At 51.1% G+C, this 19,184-nt stretch overlaps 1 protein-coding gene across 11 annotated transcripts in view; it reads left to right on the top strand.

Moving 5' to 3' along the window:
* Positions 1-19,184, top strand: part of ATXN7L1 (ataxin 7 like 1) — a 238,767-nt gene that overhangs the window by 194,108 nt on the left and 25,475 nt on the right. For all 11 annotated transcript variants that reach the window (XM_046020554.1, XM_046020553.1, XM_046020549.1 and 8 more), the window contains 3 exons: positions 11,235-11,518; positions 14,746-14,828; positions 15,742-15,998. In XM_046020554.1, coding sequence (XP_045876510.1) covers positions 11,235-11,518; positions 14,746-14,828; positions 15,742-15,998 — 624 coding nt within the window. The remainder of the gene's footprint in view (positions 1-11,234; positions 11,519-14,745; positions 14,829-15,741; positions 15,999-19,184) is intronic.

Below are 19,184 nucleotides of genomic sequence, written 5' to 3'. Positions count from 1 at the left end.
GTGTCCTTTCCAGGACAGGCAGGCATAGGAACCGAAACATCTCAAGGGCTGCATGGTTTCCAGATGATCGAGATAAGGACAATGGACAGCTCCTTGTGTATTAGACTCAGCTGACCTTGTCAAGTCACAGAAGGGCTCAGAAATAGGGACCAGAGTCCAGGGGAGGAAACCAGAGGTCTGGAGAGCTGGAGAAGGGAGAGAACAGTGTGACGGAGTGTTGTGCCGCACCTTGTAGCCCCACCCCTTTGAGCCTCTCGCCTGCTCAGTGATGAGAGGAGGAAGCAGGCGCACCCTGATGAAGAGACTGGCCAGAGCCAGAACCCCACCCCCAGACTTCTCACCGCCAGTGCCAAGATCAAGGGCGCCGTCCTTAGAGCTGCCCGAAGTCAAGCCCCATGGCTGCCCTTCTCTTTGCTGAATGAGGGCCCTGGGACAACCTTTTTAAGCCCCAGGCCCCTTAAGTACCCAGCGGGCCTGAGGGTGAGGCACGATATTCCGTGTGAAGGCATAGCCTCCTGGCCGGCATGTGGCAGTGTCAAGGGACAGTGAGAGGAGTAAGAGACCAGGGGGAGGATTGACAAGCCCCCCCACCCACCCAACCGTCATCGTCTCTCTGGCACCGGGGAGAGAGAGCTGTGGGCTGGTCCTTACCTAAAGCATTTATTTGTTCTGGTGGAGCTCTGGTTTGGTTTTTATCGTGACTTCACCTTTACTGAGAACAATCATTCATTCATCGACCATGTCTTGCGCCCTTCCGAAGCGCCCAATAATGCATCTGTCCCTGGGGTCACTCCAGAGCAATGCGTACACTCGGTCAAGGTCCTTGTCCTCAGGCAGCAGCTCATTTTCTGGTCAGGCCACAAACACAGAACTGAGACCTTGACATTTGACATGATGAATGTGGCCCAAACACCCCGGAAGGACCACCCCGGAAAGACCAACCTGCGAGAGAAGAAAACACTCCCCCCAGATCCGGGGAGATGGAGGAGTGTCCCCCAGAGAAGGGAGGAGGGCACACCCGAAGAAGGCACCACCCAGCCCACGTAAAGGCCCAGAGCCAGGCCATGCTCGTCGCAGCGTGTCCAGGGAGCAGTGGTTCTGCAGAGGGTTCCCCAGGGCAGGAGCTGTGGTGGACTGGGCTGGGTCGTGGGGAGCCGGCCACACCTGGAACAGCAGAGTCAGACGTGGCTACCAGTGTGCCTGGTAGCCAAGTAGAGGCAGGGGAGAGCCAGGGGGCAGAGCAGCAATGCTGGTGGTGGGATTTTCCTCCAGGCTCCGGGGAGGGAGGAGGACAGACGAGGCAGGGGCAGGTAGATCCCGTGAGTGACTGAATGTCGTGCAAGACCCAAGGTCTCTAACTTGTTGGTGATGTTGTTCACATTCGGGTTTTTTAGAAAGACAAAGCCTATTAAATTTGGGATGAAGAGTTTCCCACGTGTGCTGTAGGTCCTGTGAAGACTGTAACGCTCAAGGGTTTCAACGAAGTGTGTTCAGTGTTCTGGGTAGAAACAGTTGGGTGGGGGGCTCAGGGTGGAGAAGGAAAGAGCAGGGTGAATGACAACCTCCTGTGAGGGAAGATGCCCCCTGGGGCTCTTGGTCTCTGAAGGAAGCTGGGGAGCAGAGGCTGGGACCCCCACAGGTGGCCAGGGATGCTATGCCATTTCCTCGTCCCCTCTTCCGCTCAGGACAAGCTCCCTGAAAGCAGAGGCTGAGACCTGAGGTCAGGGCTCTGCCCCCGGCCTCTGCTGGCAGGGGGACAGAGACTGTTCTGTGGGACTCCTCTTCCCTCCCCCTGGCCAGCCCAGCCAGTGATGGCTCCTGGGCTTGAAAGAGACTATAAATGTCTGGGCTGCTTTGGCTCGGGGAGGGTAGGAGCAGCTCCAGGAGCGGGAGTCTCTGACCTCTGGTGGCTGCAGAGGGGAGTGCACCTGCTTGCTGCTCCGAAGCTGAGCCTGTCCCTGGGCTGCCCCGGGGGTCTGTCTGTTCCACTCTGCACCCGTTGCTCCCTCTAGAATCCACTTGCTTCCTGGCGTCTGACATCACACATCCTGCCCTCCAAGGCTCTGACACCCTTTATGCATTGATGTGAATTTCACTGAGTGTTCATTTTAGGGGCCATTGGTTTGGCCCAGGTTTGTGCCAAACCCCTCCTGGCAGCGCTGCCCAAGGCCGTGCCATTGCTGGCAAGCTGGTCCCAAGTGCACCCCAGAGACACCCTGTCCAGCATGCGTACCCTACTGTGCCAGGACTGTTTTTTTCCTTCTCTGTCCTCCTTTCCTCTGGCTTGTCGATTTTTCCCACAGTTTTAGGGTATCGTGATACCCCAGAGTGTCGTTGAGTGCCTGTTGATCTCCCAGTAGGTTTGGAGACCACCCTCTAGCTCCTTGCCCTGGGAAGCCCTAATTAACAGAAGTGCTGGAGAGACTAGCGGAGGCTGGTACTGGGGCCTCCCATTTCCAGGAAATCTGGAGCAGCTTAGAAAGGGGCCCATGCAGTTATTCCTCCAGAAAACACACTGTAGAGCCAGAAGGACCCCCCCCCCATTGCCTAACATAATTTGGGGTCACAGCACAGCGTGTTTGCATTAAGGAGGAGGAGGCTGGAGTTTCTGCTCTCTCTTCCACCAGAATGTGTTCTCCAGACGGGAGCCGGGCTGTTAGTCCGGGCTTGGACCGTGCATGCAAGACCAGGGATGGAGAAGCAGTGGGGAAGACGTCTTCCCTGGCTTTGGTTTTCCTCTTCACTGCAGTGAAGTGGTCCTCCACTCTGGGTGAATATGGAAGGTCCACCAGCTCCCAGCCTCTGCTGCCCCTGCCTCTCCCTACCTTGTATACCCCCCTCCCTCTGTGGTGGGACCAGAAGGGCAAAGGGGGTACATTTCTGATGAGTTGCACCCCTGATGTATACCCCAGAAGAGAAGGAGGGTCAGTCAGGAGAGGGGACAGCAAGATCCTCTCTCCCCTTTTTGTTTTCTCTCCAATTTATTGAAAGCCAACCATGCGCCCACCATTCTACTGTGTACTTCATATGAAAATCTCATGTAATCCCTTCAAATCTCCATCATCATCTTCATCTCACTGATAGGGAAACTGGTACTGATAGGGAAACTGAGGCCTAGAGTGGTGAAGTCCTGAGATAAGGTAGGCAGGGCAGCCTCCTATGCCTGAGTGGGTTTGCCCCTCAAGAGGCTGTCCCTTCTTCTAATTCTCTCAAAAGTCCTCAGGGGGTCACGGAGATCCCAGAATCGGGAGGTGGGATGGCCTACCCTTATGAAACCAGCAGTAGAAAAAGCAGGATCCAGATCTGGGTTCATCTGACTTGAAGCCTGCATTCCTAACCATCATCCTCCACTATCTGGAGACACCCTCTAGCAGCGACAAGGCACAGCCCTTGGAGTCGGCCCTACTTGTGCTCGCTGATTTTATTTCATTTGCCTCCGGCCACTTTTCCAATTCATCAACGCCAGCTTGTTCATCTCTCCCCCATTCCTAACGGGCTTAAGGGAGCGTCCCACATCATTCTTCACAGTGGTTGATCGTCTCTTCCCCCCGGTTGACGGACGAGGTGTCGGCCCATCATCCAAGTAACGGATGAAAATGCTTTCACCTTCCTGACGGGCGAGGGGCCCCTGTGAGCTCTGCTCGGGGTGCTGCCCGGGGCTGGCACAAGTGGCCGCTAGCTGGTCTTTGCTCTGTCGCCAGGGCCGCTCACCCCCAGTGGCTGTGTGGTCTGACCACATTTTCCCAGTTTACTGAGGGTGGGTTCTGTGGGAGCAAATCCAAAGTCGTGCAAAAGGCCAGGAAAGGTTAGACACCGTGCCTTCTCTCTGACCGCCAGACCTGACACTCAGCCACCAAATAATATTAGATTAATCTGGCTGGTTTTTTATTGACTGTGCCCTGTGGCTGATTACCCTGTTTTCTGTTTGCTTAAGGTGTTTACAGATTGGCTTTCTGAAAGTTTCCCCAATCTTTTCCCAGATTTAGAATGAAAAACAAAAACAAAAAAACCATTTATTCGTTCATCGGGATTTCTGCCGTACCTCCTCTATGCGCTATACCTGGGAGGACTTTGTAGCTCTCTTACTTAGGCAGATCCGTAGCGATTGCCTGACTCTCGGCCTTCAGGAACATCCCAGGGATTTTCTCTACTTAAAGAATTTAAATGTGGGGTCCCCTGGGTGGCTGAGTCAATGAAGCATCTGCCTTCGGCTCAGGTCATGATCCCAGGGTTCTGGGATTGAGCCCCGAGTTGGGCTCCCTGCTCAGCGGGGAGCCTGCTTCTCGTTCTCCTTCTGCCTGCCGCTCTGCCTACTTGTGCTCATCCTCTGTGTCAAATAAATAAATAAAATTTTTTTTAAAAAAAAGAATTTATTTTTTTTAAGATTTTATTTATTTATTTGACAGACAGAGATCAGAAGTAGGCAGAGAGGCAGGCAGAGAGAGAGAGAGAGAGAATGAAGCAGGCTCCCTGCCGAGCAGAGAGCCTGATGCGGGGCTCTATCCCAGGACCCTGGGATCACTACCTGAGCCGAAGGCAGAGGCTTAACCCACTGAGCCACCCGGGAGCCCCTTAAAAAAGAATTTAAATGTGATGTAAAAAATGTCTTGATAGCAGCCCCCCAAAATCACCCAAGAGAACCAAATAGAATTCCTTCTCTGAGCGTCTTTTAAAATAGAGCAGATCGGGACACCTCGGTGGCTCAGTTGGTTCAGCGTCTGCCTTCAGCTCAGGCCATGATCCCAGGGTGCTGGGATCGAGTCCCACATCGGGCTCCCTGCTCAGCAGGAAGCCTACTTCTCCTTCTGCCTGCTCTGCCTGCTGCTCCCCCTGCTTGTGCCCTCTCTCTGACAAATAAAGGAATAAAATCTTTTAAAATTTAAAAAATAAAATAAAATAAAATAGAGCAGATCCCCTCTCACCTGGGATGACTTCAGTGCCGTCACCTTACAAGGCAGGAGACTGGGTGGGGTGCAGTAAATCGAAGATCCTTGAAATTCTGCTAGGCCAGGAGGACAGGCACAGGGGCCTTTGTCAAAAGAATGGGTGGGAAGAAATCAGACCACTGAGAACTCTCCACCAGACATGTAACCCACAGCACAAATACCGTATGTCTGCAGGCTCCTGCCTGTCAAATCCATCTTTGCCCCGCGCTGATAAATGGAGCTGGGCTGGCACCAATTTCTGCAGGCCCAAAGGTTTTCTGAACCGTTCTTTTAAGACTTATCCGTTGATGATGAAAGAATAAATCATGGGCCGCCTGGGTGACTCAGTGGGGTAAGCCTCTGCCTTGGGCTCAGGTCACAATCCCCGGGGTCCTGGGATTGAGCCCCACCTCGGGCTTTCTGCTCAGCAGGGAGCCTGCTTCCCTTCCTCTCTCTCTGCCTGCCTCTCTGCCTCCTTCTGATCTCTGTCTGTCAAATAAATAAATAAAATCTTTAAAAAAAAAAAAAAAAAAGAAGAAATCATGATCCCCAAGCATGGGGAGCGGCCGGAGAGCTCTGGGCCCGAGAGACAGGGGCAGCCCTTGGAACAGCGCTGTAAGACACTCCACTTCTGCTCATTTGCAAACGTCACTGGGCAGCGAGAGGAGCCCACTCGGTGCCACAAGAAGCATTTTTTTTAGAGCCAGAGCACCCTCCTTGGTCCAAAATGATCAATTCAGACAGGCACCGGGAAGAGGACGTGGCAGCCAAACAGCCCAAATGCAGCAAGGTAGACCAGTCCCCACAGAGCAAGGAGGACAAGGGAAGACTGTTCTCAGCTTTGGGATCCCTTCCCAGGACCAGAGACAGAGGGACCGCGGTCACTGGGAGCAGACGACTCCCAGGGTATTCGACACAGCAGGGAAACAAGCTGCCACCCTGGACTCCCGGAAAGAGTTCATCCCAGGGAATAAAACAGGATTATGAAAGCAACCGGGGCCGAGCGTGGACTCCTCTCTCCCTTTCAGACACGGCTTCGCTGAGAAAGGCCAACAGCAAGGTGACCTGTGTGCCGAATTGGGAGACTCCGGGGGGCGCGTGCGTGCACCTCTCCAGACCGCAAGGACGGGACCTCAGGGGTCACTGCCAGGCTTGTGGATCACCTAAGCACGCAGAGTAACGAATCTGCTTAGTCATCCGGGTGTTGCCAGCTCCCCACTCCTCCCAGCGCCAACAGCACACGGAGGTGTTTGAGTTACCCGGATTCCACGCAGGGGAGATGCCCGCACCATGAAAGCAGGGGTCAGCATCTTCTGGCTTCTTACCAGTGGAAAGAAATTAAATCTGTTTTTCGGGGTCCACTGCCCGGGGCTGGGACGCTCTCCTGGCCAGGGGTGATGGGAGGGGAAGGGGGAGCAGGGAGAGAGGGGACGGTGGGAGAAAGCAGGAAGCAGTTGCCACAGAAGGCTTCCAGACAGCCACACTCCCATGCCCTGGAGTGTAGACACCAGTGGGGATCGGCATGCCCCGGAAGCAGCGGCGGGGGCTCTCCACACCTGCCTGAGCTCATAGCTGGAAAAAGATAGAGTCTCTGGGATTGGTTTTTCCAAATCAGGTGGCACCATCTTGCCATCATTTCCTCCTTTGTTCATCAGCTTCGGATCTGAGGGCTGTTGTCAACTGTGGTGAAGAAAAGAGACTAAATATTTCACTGGACGGACGGCTAACATTTATCCTGGGGAATGAGGTTGGCAAGGGCAAATGGGAAGGCTTTTCACCTCTCTCTGCCTGTCTCTGATTCTCATTTCTTTTGGGGATGGGTTTGATCCTTCCCACCATCACCGAGATGCCTGCTTCCCTGTCTTCTTTTACCTCCCAGCAGAAGTACCGTCTCAGCTCAGACCAGAGGCAGGTTACCTTAGCAGGTAAGCCCAAAAGCGGGGCAGAAGGGACACCAAAGATAAAAGTATCCAGGTCAGGGCTGCCTGGTGGGCTCAGTCAGAAGCCCATGTAACTCTTGATCTTGGGGTTGTGAGTTCAAGCCCCACATTGGGTACAGAGATTACTTAAAAAATAAAATCTTAAAAAAAAAAAAAAGTATCCAGGTCAGGTTCCAGGTTTTCCTCCTTCATTTTTTTAAAAGATTTTATTTATTGAAGTGCCTGGGTGGCTCAGTTGTTAAGCATCTGCCTTCGGCTCAGGTCATGATTCCAGGGTCCTGGGATTGAGCACCGCATCGGGTTCCCTGCTCTGCAGGAAGCCTGTTTCTCCCTCTCCCACTCCCCTGCTTGTGTTCCCTCTCTCGCTGTGTCTCTCTCTGTCCAATAAATAAAGTAAAATATCTTTAAAAATTTTTTTAAATTTATTTGTGGGGGTGGCACAAGCAGGGGGAGTGGCAGGCGGAGGGAGAAGCAGACTCCCCACTGAACAAGGAGCCCATTGCGGGACCCAGTCTCAGGACGCCGGGATCATGACTTGAGCCGAAGGCAGACACTTAACCAACTGAGCCCCCCAAGAGTCCCTTTCCACCTTCATTCTATATACAGCCGTTCTCCATTAGTTACTGGACACCCTCGAAATTCTCACCCAAAACAACTAGAGTCTCCTATCCTCTTCCCGCTGCCAAGATGGAGCCCCCCCCCCCCCCAGCCCGGCTGGTAACAGAGGCACTTACTCAGCAGCTGAGTCCCTCCTACTCACCCGGTCTGTGGAACCCACTGAAACACTCTTGATCAGACTTTTTTCCCCTAACACCTTCCAATCCAACGCAAGAAAATTCAATCCAGAGAACTTCACATTAGGCTTCTCGTCTAGTATGTGATGGGCTCCAGTTCCATATCCTGCCCATGGACGCTGGGATTGCAGTCCAGCTGGAGTTCTGGAAGCGTTGGCAGTACCGGGTAGGAATGAAGCACACTTGTTATATAGCGGAGACAGTTGCAAATCAGGAGAACATGGGCCCCGGCCATTTTTCACAGAGACTGGAGGCCTTCGCTTTTCTCCTACCAGCTCATGGGACAGGAGCTGGCCTTAAAACCCAAGGGTCCTAGTTTCTTGTCCTGAATTTACTGGGCTTCACAACAAGGTACCTCCGAGAAGGCCGCTCAGGCGCAGGAGAATCTCCCTACCTGGAATTCCATCAACATTTGAAGTTGAACTTCCTTCCTTAAAAAAAAAACAAAACAAAAAAACAAACAACAGATCAGAACCAAGGTGACTAAATCAACAAGAGCTTTTTAAGCAGCTCTTGTAATGAGTATTTTTAAAGTCAGGATATTGATGTATAATTTAAATTGCATGGATTTGGGGACTAGGGAGTTAGATTGTATTTCTAATTGTGGCAAAATACACACATAAGAAAATTTACCATCCGGGCGCCTGGGTGACTCAGTCAGTTAAGCGTCCGACTCTTGATTTTGGCTCCCGGTCACGATCTCAGGGTCGCGAGATTGAGCCCTGCGTCAGGCTCTGCACTCGGCGGGAGTCTGCTTGAGACTGTCTCTCTCCCTCTCCCTCTGCTCCTCCGCCATACCCTCCACCCCACTGTGCACTCACACATGCACACACACACTCTAAAAAAGGAGGGGGTGCTGCCTGGTGGCTCAGTGGGTTGAATGTCCATCTTGGGTCATGCTCTCACAGGTTGTGGGATCGAGTCCTGTGTCTGGCTCCACACTCAGTGGGGAGTCTGCTTGAGATTCCCTCCCTCTGCCCCTCCCCCCCACACTCCTGCGTGCTCTCTCTCTCTCTAAAATAAATAGATCTTTTGGGGCACCTGGGTGGCTCAGTTGGTTGAGCCACTGCCCTTGGCTCAGGTCATGATCCTAGAGTCCTGGGATAGAGTCCCACGTCCGGCCTGCTTCTCCCTCTCCCTCTGCCTCTCCCCCTGCTTCTCCCCCTGCTTGTGCTCTCTCTCTGTCAAATAAATAAAATCTTTAAATAAATAAATAAATAAATAAATAAAATAGATCTTTAATAAATTAATTGAATTGAATTTTTTCAAAAAAGAAAGAAAAAAACCTGACCATCCTAACCATTCTTAATACATAGTGCAGCAGTGTTAAATACATTCACGGTATCCTACAACCAATCTCCAGAACTCTTTTCATCTTACAAAACTGCAGCTTCACACACGCAGACCAAAAGCTCCCTGTTTTCCCCTCCCCCAGCCCTTGCAACCACCTTTCTACTTCCTGTCTCAGAATTTGACCCCTCGAAGCACCTCATGTAAGTGGAATTCTATAGTATTTGTCTTTTTCTGACTGGCTTATTTCACTTAGCGTAATGTTCTCAATGTTCATCTGTGTGCCAGAATTTCCTTCCTTTATAAGGCTAATATTCCGTTGTATGGCTAGCCCACATTTTGTTTATCCAATCATCCGCCAGTGGATAGTATTTGAATTGTGCTGCTGTGAACAAGTGTGGGAACGGCTCTTCAAGACCCTGATTAGTGTTAGTGTCTCTTAAAATTGAGTGAAGGGGGGCACCTGGGTGGCTCAGTGGGTTAAAGCCTCTGTCTTCGGCTCAGGTCATGATCCCAGGGTCCTGGGATCGAGCCCGGCATGGGTCTCTCTGCTCAGCAGGGAGCCTGCTTCCTCCTCTCTGCCTGCTTCTCTGCCTACTTGTGATCTCCGTCTCTCAAATAAATAAATAAAATCTTTAAAAAAAAAATTGAGTGAAGGAAGCCTAGAAGAATTCCATATCCCGTGGTTTTATTATTATTATTATTATTTTACCATTCGGAAAAACTCAGGAATGCAACACTAATTTCACCAGGTAGTATCTTTACAGCTTCTCAGTGTGCTGACTTCAAGGGCTACCTGTGCCGTTCTTCAGCCCTATGTGAGTGTTCTGAGAATCGCCATTAAATAGAAAGTTGCAGCAGTCCAACTGTACCTCCGTGACTGAGACACTGATCAAAGGCGGAACTTGGTGTATTACTAAAACCCGCCGTTCCAGTTTCCCCTCACACGGGGCTTGAAGTCCCACACCGGCCTTCCCCGGGCCAAGAAAGCACGTGGTCCCAGGGCAAAGTCGGGGACGTCCAGCTACAATCCGCTTCACCACCAGGTGCCCCTTCTCCCTGGCAAAGACCTATGAATAACATCTGTGATCGGGTTTCAGAGTAAGCAAAGCGGCAAGGGCTGAGGGGTTGCTGAAATGAGTTCATGAACAAATTGACCAAAAAAATGATCTGTGAATAAATCATAGAGAAGGAAGAGCTCACCAGCCATGTGGACAGATAAGACTCCTCCCCCACAAAAACCAGCCTCTCTTCCATGCCCTACATTGTCTGCAGGCGTATATAAGCTATATTCTAGATCATTCGGCATTCAGATAGCTAAGTCGGCTCCACTCAGCTCAGAGATGATCGGGGGGCTGAAGTGTTAGCGTTCTGCCCTCCTGCGAGGAGGAAAGGGAATCTAGTTCAGGAACCAAAGGAGAGCATATTCATCCCATCTCATCTTTTAAGACCCTGAGACAGACTCCTCCATGGCCCCCCCAGATACAGGGTTCTCCAGCATTAAATGCACAGAAACCAAATGCGTATCCATTACAGGAGAAATCGTAGGAAAGTGGAGCTGAGGTGACAGATTTTGAAGAGCAAACATGCACCTTTGTGCTCTGTCTTCTTAAAATTCATCCTCTCACCTGCCAGCCTTGAGAATTGCCTATTTACATAACTAGCTGCCTAAAATGGAATATTCAATAATGTTACACGGTGCCTCACTCCGTCTGAGCCCATCCCCAGGAGAGGAGTGCTCCAGGAGTCCTCCAGCAGCATGTGGCATGGCGCGCTGGCCTGCCGCCATGCCTCCGTGTGGTGTGAGCCTGTCAGCGCTCCCGAGCCAAGCAGATGTCAGGCCTGATCGCCGAGGTGGGAGGCCAGCGAGCAGCAGGGGGAAGGGACGTGATTCAGCAAGTGGCATGGTAGCACGCCGTCTTCAGGGGACAAACAGCGTCTCTCCCTGAGCTTCCCAGCAGGCACCTTGTTCTGCCCAAGGTGCTGTCTCAGAGACCGCCGGCAGAGAGGGGGGAGCTGCAGGATCTACGGGGACAACCCGGTGCCGGAGGGACTCAGTCAGCTCTGAGCCGGCCCTGGCACTGTGCCAGCCTTGAACCCCCTGTCGGTCCTTTCCAAGGCACAGATCTCCCTCCCGTCCACACGGGAATCCTGCTGCTCGCTTCTGAGAGCAGTATAAATAAGTGATAAGGAAGTGTTCTGATGATGAGAAGCGCGTGTCGCTTCTCAGCGGACCGCGTGTATCAAAGAAGGCAATTGTGTGTGTTTGTTCATTTATTTTTCAGCGTTCCGGTTCCTGTAGTCAGTTTAGAGAAAATCCCTAACCTAGTGAAGGCAGATGGTGCCAATGTCAAAATGAACTCTGCAACCACTACCGCGGTCACCTCCTGCTCCGTGTCATCCTCTGCTGTCTCCACCCCACCTTTAATTAAGCCAGTCTTGATGTCCAAGTCAGTGCCACCTTCCCCAGAGAAGATCCTAAATGGCAAAGGAATTCTGTCTGCCACAATAGACAAGAAGCACCAAAATGGCACCAAAAACAACAACAAGCCTTACAGGAGACTTTCAGGTACGTGTCTGTGTCCTTCGAGCCTGGCTCATGATTAGATCTGGGTCACATTCTATGACCGAGCAGTGCTGTGTTCTTATCATTAAGCAGGTCCGTTTCGTTGTAAGGGGAACACGGGCTTTACCTGCCAGCAGGACCTGCCCCCCCCCGCAACTTAAAAATGCCAGGGAAAACGGGTTCTCTTATTTCCGGGCCAGACGAGAGCTCTCTCTCTCTCAGCTCAGTGCTCAGCAGGAGGGGTCCTCCTGGCCCAAAGAAGACAGGATGCCTTATTCCAAACACGACAGCCCATTCGTTCTCAAGGGTCTTATCAGGCTGACGGGCTGAACCAGCCCTGGGTTCCACAGAAGCTTCTCCGTAGGGAAGTCGGACAACCACAGGGATGAAAACCTCGCAGTAGGTCAAGGCCGATGTGGGGCAGGACCATGAGTGCTGTCTGCCCCGTTCCGTGCTTGGGTCTTAGTTGGTCGCCTGGTTGATTCCATGATCAGGGGCTACGACCACCTTTCCTACAAATTCAGGTTGGAATTCCCGCTTGGGAACCCTCAGACGAGCACAGCTGGTACGAGGTTGAGGGGTTTCTCTCGGATCTTCTTCTCGGTTGTCTGTGTAGACACTTGGGATGGCCAGAAAGGTGCACAGGACCAGTCTTGGAGGCAGTGGTTGCCCTCAGGGGCCCCCATGTGGATGATATTTGCTTTGGATTTGCTGTGGAACTAAATCTGGCGGTTCTGCTTTCTCCAAAAGACCAAGAAAAGCTATAAACTTTATTACTTCTTCACACACCGGGGGCATTTATCAAATGTTGACTGGAAATAAAGAAAAGAAAGAAAATACAGTGAAAGCCACCTGGTGAGAGAGAGAAACTGTGCCCTCCAGTAAGAGCGTAATTCTGAATAAGCCTAAGAACTGTGGGTCAATTTTATTTTTTACTTCGTGTTAATCTGTATTTCAGGTGTTCTATTTTAACATCTGTAATTGTTCAAAAAAATCGTTTCTTAAAAGTTCTTTGGACCCAAAGCATGCAAAAGATGTTTACCCTAAACATCTCCCTCGGTACTGTTCACCCACTTTCAAGAAAGAAAGGTAGAGCCTGGCGCACTCTTTATGCATTGCGGGGTGTGGGAGGGGGTGCGCTGTGTGGACAGGAGCCCCCAGCTCCTGGCTCTCTCCTGAACGGAAAGTTCAAGTTCACTCTGCAGGGGTGGGTGGCTACATCCCTGGAAAAACCAGTAGGCCCAGCTGGGCGGCGTCCAGAGGCAGAAGCATGACCATGGCTTCCAGCCTGCTAGAAGTCATAGAGGGGTGGTTGGGGTTCTTTTTTGGTGTTTGTTGGTTTTGCATTTTGTTGGTTGTTTTGTCTCATTGGATCTTTTGCTTGTTTCTATCTCGCTTTCACATTTGGCAGCCAGCTCCTACCCACCCCGCCAAACAACCTGCCCGGTTGCAGGCCAGCGTGAGCGCTGGTGTGGATCTGGGCCCGGGTGTGACTCTGACAGGCCCCAGGGAAAGAACTTGGTGGCAGGCAGCCTGGGGCCTGGCTCCCGGGGTGTCCTCAGCAGCTAGAGAGGGCTTGGAGGAAACGGGCCTCTCCAGGCCTCACAGTTTTCTTGTCTTAAAAAAGAAGCTCACAACAACAACAAAAAGTTGCAGGTGGTGTCGGGGAGCGCCTGACTGGCTTGGTCAGAAGAGCTGAGACGCTTGATCTCCGGTCGTGAGTTCAAGCCCCATGTTGGGTGTAGAGATTACTAAAAATAAAATCTTTAAAAAGGAAAAAGAAAATGATGATGATGATGACAATAACAAAAGCAAAAAAAAAAAAAAAAAAAAAAAAAAGAGGGGGAGGTATTTTGATGACCAGCCAGGAAACCTGTCTTGGATCTTAGAATGGTTTTCGTCGCAGCCATCATCGTTGCCCCTGTTGCAACCACCCCACAGGCCCCAGATCTTCTTTTAAAAACAGAACACGTTCATTTATTATGCTCAGAGTTTCCTCCACCAATCTCAGACGGCGTCTCAGGTAAAGCCCTGTTTGGTTTGCAGCCATTCAAACCTCTTAAGGAGACTTCCCTGCAAACTGATATACGAGCCCCCACCCACACCCACACACCCACCCACCCAGCGATACTGTTGCCAGCCTCCCCAAATGGCCAGAGGAGCCGTGTTTTCCCTGTGCCCAAGGACCCAGGAGGTTGCTGGGTGCCTTCCAGAAACAGCACGGCCTATCTGAGACGTGGACCTTTGAAGCGGAAAGTGTCCATTGGGGCTTGTCTCACGTCCTCTCATTTTCCAGGGGAGGGGAGCGTGTTGGTCATCCAGAAGGGGCAAGGGACCCAAAGTGGGCATAGACAGAGCAGGCTTCTTAGAAGGAACGTCACCAAGAGCCATCCACAGCCCAGTAAGAGGGCAGGAACTAGAGGAAGCCTGGCCTCCCTGCAGGCGTCCTCCGTGCCCAGTAGGTGGGCTATCTGAGGTATCCGAGGAGGCTCGTTCCCACGGAGGAGCGACAGCAAGAGCAGCAGGCCCCGCCCTCTGTGCCCGTTCCCCTCCACGTGCACAGACAGCACACACCCAGCCTTTCCCCCTGCCCCTGCCTGTGACGCTGCCAAACATTCCTGAATCAGGTAAACCACGTTTCTGGTCAGCAGGGCTGCGTGGAAAGCCCAGTGCTGAGGACTTGGCAAAGCACAAGAGAGGCAGGTCACACTGACATGGCAAGGAACACTCTCCCACTTACTTGGTGAGAACTAGCGGGAAGGTAAGGGGCTGGGGGCGGGGGGAAGGTGACGTATTCTTGGAGCTGCCCTGGGAGAAAAGGTGGCCCTCCCCGGTCTGCAGCCAGCTGCGCCCGCCCGAAGTGCCAAGTGCTTGGGGAACCGATTAAGTGAGATAAAGTGTGTGAGCATCAGGGCTCCCTGCCCTCTGTGCCTGCCCGCCCCTCCCTTCCTTAGTCATTGCGCCTGGGGCTGTGTCCCACGTCCCAACCGAAGCTGGACTTGGAACTCTGGGGTCAGAGGGGAGTTATTTTCCCCTGAGCGGTTCCTGAAGCATTTTAGCAGCCGGTTGGGGAAAAAAGAGAAAGAAAGAAAAGAAAAACAAAAAACCAGATTGCCTGACAATGTCTCACTTGTTGGTGCAAATGTGCATTTTTTTTTAAATGTAGTCTTAATGCCAAATCCTATTTAGTCTCCTTTTTTCTTATATTTTTTGTTTGTTTCTTAAACCAGAGAGAGAATTTGACCCAAATAAACACTGTGGAGTGTTGGATCCCGAGACAAAGAAACCTTGCACAAGATCCCTCACCTGCAAGGTATTTCTCTTTCCATAAAAAATACTTCCTGCTCTCGCTGGGGCCTTTGTCGAAATGTTTGCATGCCACTCTCTGCACACGGCAGGGTGTGGAACCTCGACATGACCCCCAGCTGTTCTTTGTAAGGGAAATGCTTTCTTCTCTTCCATGGTAGCAGAGTGCCTGCCTCGAGCTGGCTGGCTTTTTAAGAAGGAAAAAAAAAAAAAATAGGCTTCCCCTGTTACTTGTGAGGCCAGACAGTAAATTGTATTTATAGGCACTCACAGGCGGTTCTAAACCCTGCTACGTTTTAATGTATGCAGGAGCGGCGGCAGCGGCGGCGGCGGCGGCCTGAAAGGCAGCCGCGGAGGGGAGGACCAGCGGCCGCGCCCCTGATCTGGCCACACCGGGTGGCCAGGGGGACAGCTGAACCCAAGGCAGCCGCCATCGGGCAGCCCCCAGCCCTGTATTTCATACTGAACTGCTATTGCTTCTTGGGATCGAGGCCGTGGCCCCCTCCGCCTGGTGGCTCCGTGGGTCTGGGCCACGGCGAGCCTCCCACCTGCACCCGGATTAACTCTAGCCCGTCCTCCCCATCGCCTGGCCTCAGAGAGGTTTCCGTGGGCTCTGCACTGAGGCTCATCGTCCTGCACCAGTTGTTGTTGGGTTTTGGTTTTTGTGGGGTTTTTTGGTTGGTTTTTGGTTTTTTTTTTTGGAGGAAGCTTTGGCTTCTTAACAGCAGGAGTGTAGGGCATGGTTGCGTTTGCGTGGTGTCTGCCTCTTCCCAGCCACAGCACGGGAGCTGTTGCCTTGAAGTTGACTTTTCAAGCACCTCTAAATTCCCATGAATTGCTGTATCTGAGATGGAGGGCCTGGGGAAGCAGGTTTATGTGCTGATCAAAGAGGCTGTGCTTTTCATCTCTCTTCTCCTTAGACACATTCGCTAAGCCATCGGAGGGCAGTCCCGGGCCGGAAAAAGCAATTTGACCTCCTTCTGGCGGAACACAAAGCCAAGTCCCGGGAAAAAGAAGTTAAAGATAAAGAGCATCTCCTGACTTCGGCGAGGGAAGTGTTTCCAAACCAACCCGGGCCGGTGCAGGACACTCTGCCAGGACCTTCAGGGAGCTCTGGGCCAGAACCGAAAGTCGCCTCCCCTGCAAAATCCAGGCCACCTAACTCTGTGCTTCCTAGGTAAGTCCCGCTTTGCCGGTAGAAGCCCCAGGTCCTAGGTCAAGTGACTAGGTCAAGTGACTGGCCGGGTCACCTGCGGTCTGATCACATGGCAGGCAGAAGTTCTCATAGTCCTTCCTCGTGAGGCGGTTGTGAAGTTTAAGCGAGATCATGGGCATGAGGGGCTCAGCCAGTGGCCGCCACGTAGCTTTTGGTGGATTTTACTGCTGTCATCATCTTCATCTTCATCTTCATAGCAGACCTTTAGCAGACGGAGCAAAACTAATCCAGGAATTAATACATGGAAGGATGACCGATCAGCCCCTGGGCAACTTTCCAGTTGCCTGAGTTTTTAGATGAGTTGGATACTCCTGGCGCTGAGAGTGGGGCAGTCATCACACCTTAGGAGCCCAGGTGCCACGTAATTTTGTGGATTTTTTTTTCCCACAACTCTCTTATGATCAGGGCGAAAGGAAAATTGGCATCACTGAGGCCGTTTGTCCTTCCATCTCCCTCCACACCAAGAAAACTGAGCCATCTGTTTGGGGTTTTATTTGGTTGACCTGGACAGAGAGGAAAGAACAGAAAACAGAATTAAAATCCGTCTGGATTAAGAGTGATTTAAAACCCATGCATGTCTGTTTTGATGGGCAGTGGAATCCTGAGCGGCCAACTAGTTTCCAGATAATAAGACAGGGAGCCCTTCATCCAAAAATATTTATCTAGTGCTGGCTCCATGAGCAAGGGACCAGCGTACCTCCTCCTTATTGTGCTTCGCAGATATTGCTGCCCTTTTTTTTTTTTTTCAACAAATTGAAGGTTTGTGGCAACCCTGCGTCGAGCAAGTCCGCCGGCGCCATTTTCCCAACAGGGTTTGCTCATTTCGTGTCTCCGTGTCAATAAAGTATTTTTTAATGAAAGCGTGCACATTAGGTATAATGCTACTGCACACTTGATAGATGGCAATATAGTGTAAACATAACTTTTTTATAGGCACTGGGAAACCCAAAAAATGTATTTGATTCTCTTGATTGCGATACTGTCTTTATGGCAACGGTCTAGAACCAACCCCGAGCTATCTCCCAAGTACGCCTGAACTATGTCAGTTACTTTCAAGCAACAGTGCAGAGAGTAATGCAATTAGATCCCACTTTTTGAGAATTCAGAGTTGTTGTTTTTTTTAAGATTTTATTTATTTATTTGACAGAGAGAGATCACAAGTAGGCAGAGAGGCAGGCAGAGAGAGAGAGAGGGGGAAGCAGGCTTGCCGCTGAGCAGAGAGCCCAATACGGGACTCGATCCCAGGACCCTGAGATCATGACCTGAGCCGAAGGCAGCGGCTTAACCCACTGAGCCACCCAGACGCCCCTTGAGAATTCAGAGTTTAGAAGAGACGAGACTCAGATACTCATAACTTCATGGAAGAGAAACGTTAATAATAAAATAATGAGACGTGCAGGTAGTGGTATTATCTGATCGCTTTTAAGGCGTACAGCGTGAATCTCAAAGGGTAGTTGTGCCGTCAGCAAGCAAGCATTAAGAGAACACAGGTACAAAACAAGGGGAAGGGGTTGATTTTTAAAGCAAAAAAAAATATTTGATGACAGTTGGCACGGAACTGCCGGGTTCTCACCCTCCTGCCTTCCACTTTGGTGTAAGCCTGATCCAGATGGATAGCCGGAGTCCCTCTGTCGGAACCGCCAAGAGTGGCTCAGGTTCAGGAGGACACGGTCAGGTGGAAGGGCCAGCTGCACACATTTCCTGCGTCAGAAACATTGCCCTGGTGTTGCCACCAACTTAAACGTCACGTCGTTTTGCAGGATCATTTTATAACGACTTTTCACGGTCATGCCAGAATTTGCCAAAGGATATTTATTACCTTTCCTGAGCTTTAGAGTTAAGCAGGCAGTTCTGTTCCAGATTTCTGGGAGGGGATTCAAGTCTCTGTACAGTGGCTCTCAAACTCTTCTGTGGCTGTAGAACTTTCTCACTTCCCATAAAACGTTATGCATACCCAGTGTAAAAACAGAGACCTGCTCCACCTAACGCCAGCTCCACTCTGCTCCATTCACACATGCACCCAGAGCCTGCTGTCCCCTAGCCCATCCAAGGGATCACCTTGGAGTCCTCCAGGGCTCCAAGGAACCCAGTTTGAAAAACATCTTTTATTATAGGTTCACCGTAGATTTTGACTGATGGGGGTGCTTCTCACCGCTGCCCCCCACCCCCAGAGTACCTGGGTTAACGGGGAGCCAGGGCTCAGCCATTAAAAAAATAAAACAGGTAGTGGAGGCTTACATGTGATTTCTTTTTCTTTTTTTCCGTACTATTTCATGTATTTATTTGAGAGAGAGAACACGAGCGGTAGGGAGGGGCAGAGGGAGAGGGAGAAGCAGACTCCCCACTGAGTAAGGAGCCTGATGTGGGGCTCGATCCCAGGACCCCAAGATCATGACCTGAGCTGAGGATCATGACTAAGACGCCCAACTGACTGAGCCACCCAGGCGCCCTGACAGCAGATTCTTAATGTTCTTTTTCACATAATTTTCGGGGAATGTTTGTTAATAGAGAAATGCCAGGTGTTTATATTCTCTTAAGGAAGATGAAGAAAGGGGTGTCTGGGTGGCTTAAGCATCTGCCTTCATCTCAGGTCATGATCCCAGGGTCCTGGGATGGAGCCTCCAGGAAGATTCCCTGCTCAGCAGGGAGTCTGCTTCTCCCTCTCCTCTCCAGCTCTTATCTCTCAAAAAAATAAATAAAATCTTTGGGGGGGAAAAAAAAAGGAAGCAGAGGAAAGGCAGAGAGTAAGGTTCATCAGCAAAAAGAATGTCTCTGAAAGGAAGGGGGCAACCAGGGGTCGCATTACGAATGTTGGCTTACAGAGCAATCATTAAGGATGTTTTCAAAGTTGATATAAGCACCAGAAAACTCAGGGATGAACTCAGTTCCAAATTTTGTAGGAAATAATGTCCTTTTTCACTTGATTTTAGTTAGGATGAAATCCCATACAATTAGTGATTGAAAAGACATGGTCAGAATTTAATATCCTCCTTGGGCACCTTGGCTGGCTGGCTCAGTCCGTAGAAAGAGCGTGTGACTCTTGATCTCAGTGTTACGAGTTCAAGCCCAACGTTGGGTGTAGAGATCATTTTAAAAATAAAATCTCAAAAAAAAAAAAATAAATAAAATCTCAAAAAAAAAAGGGGG

Source organism: Meles meles, chromosome 10 (genome assembly GCF_922984935.1).
Source record: "Meles meles chromosome 10, mMelMel3.1 paternal haplotype, whole genome shotgun sequence".
Lineage (NCBI taxonomy): Eukaryota > Metazoa > Chordata > Mammalia > Carnivora > Mustelidae > Meles > Meles meles.
This window is presented reverse-complemented; position numbering and strand designations above follow the sequence as displayed.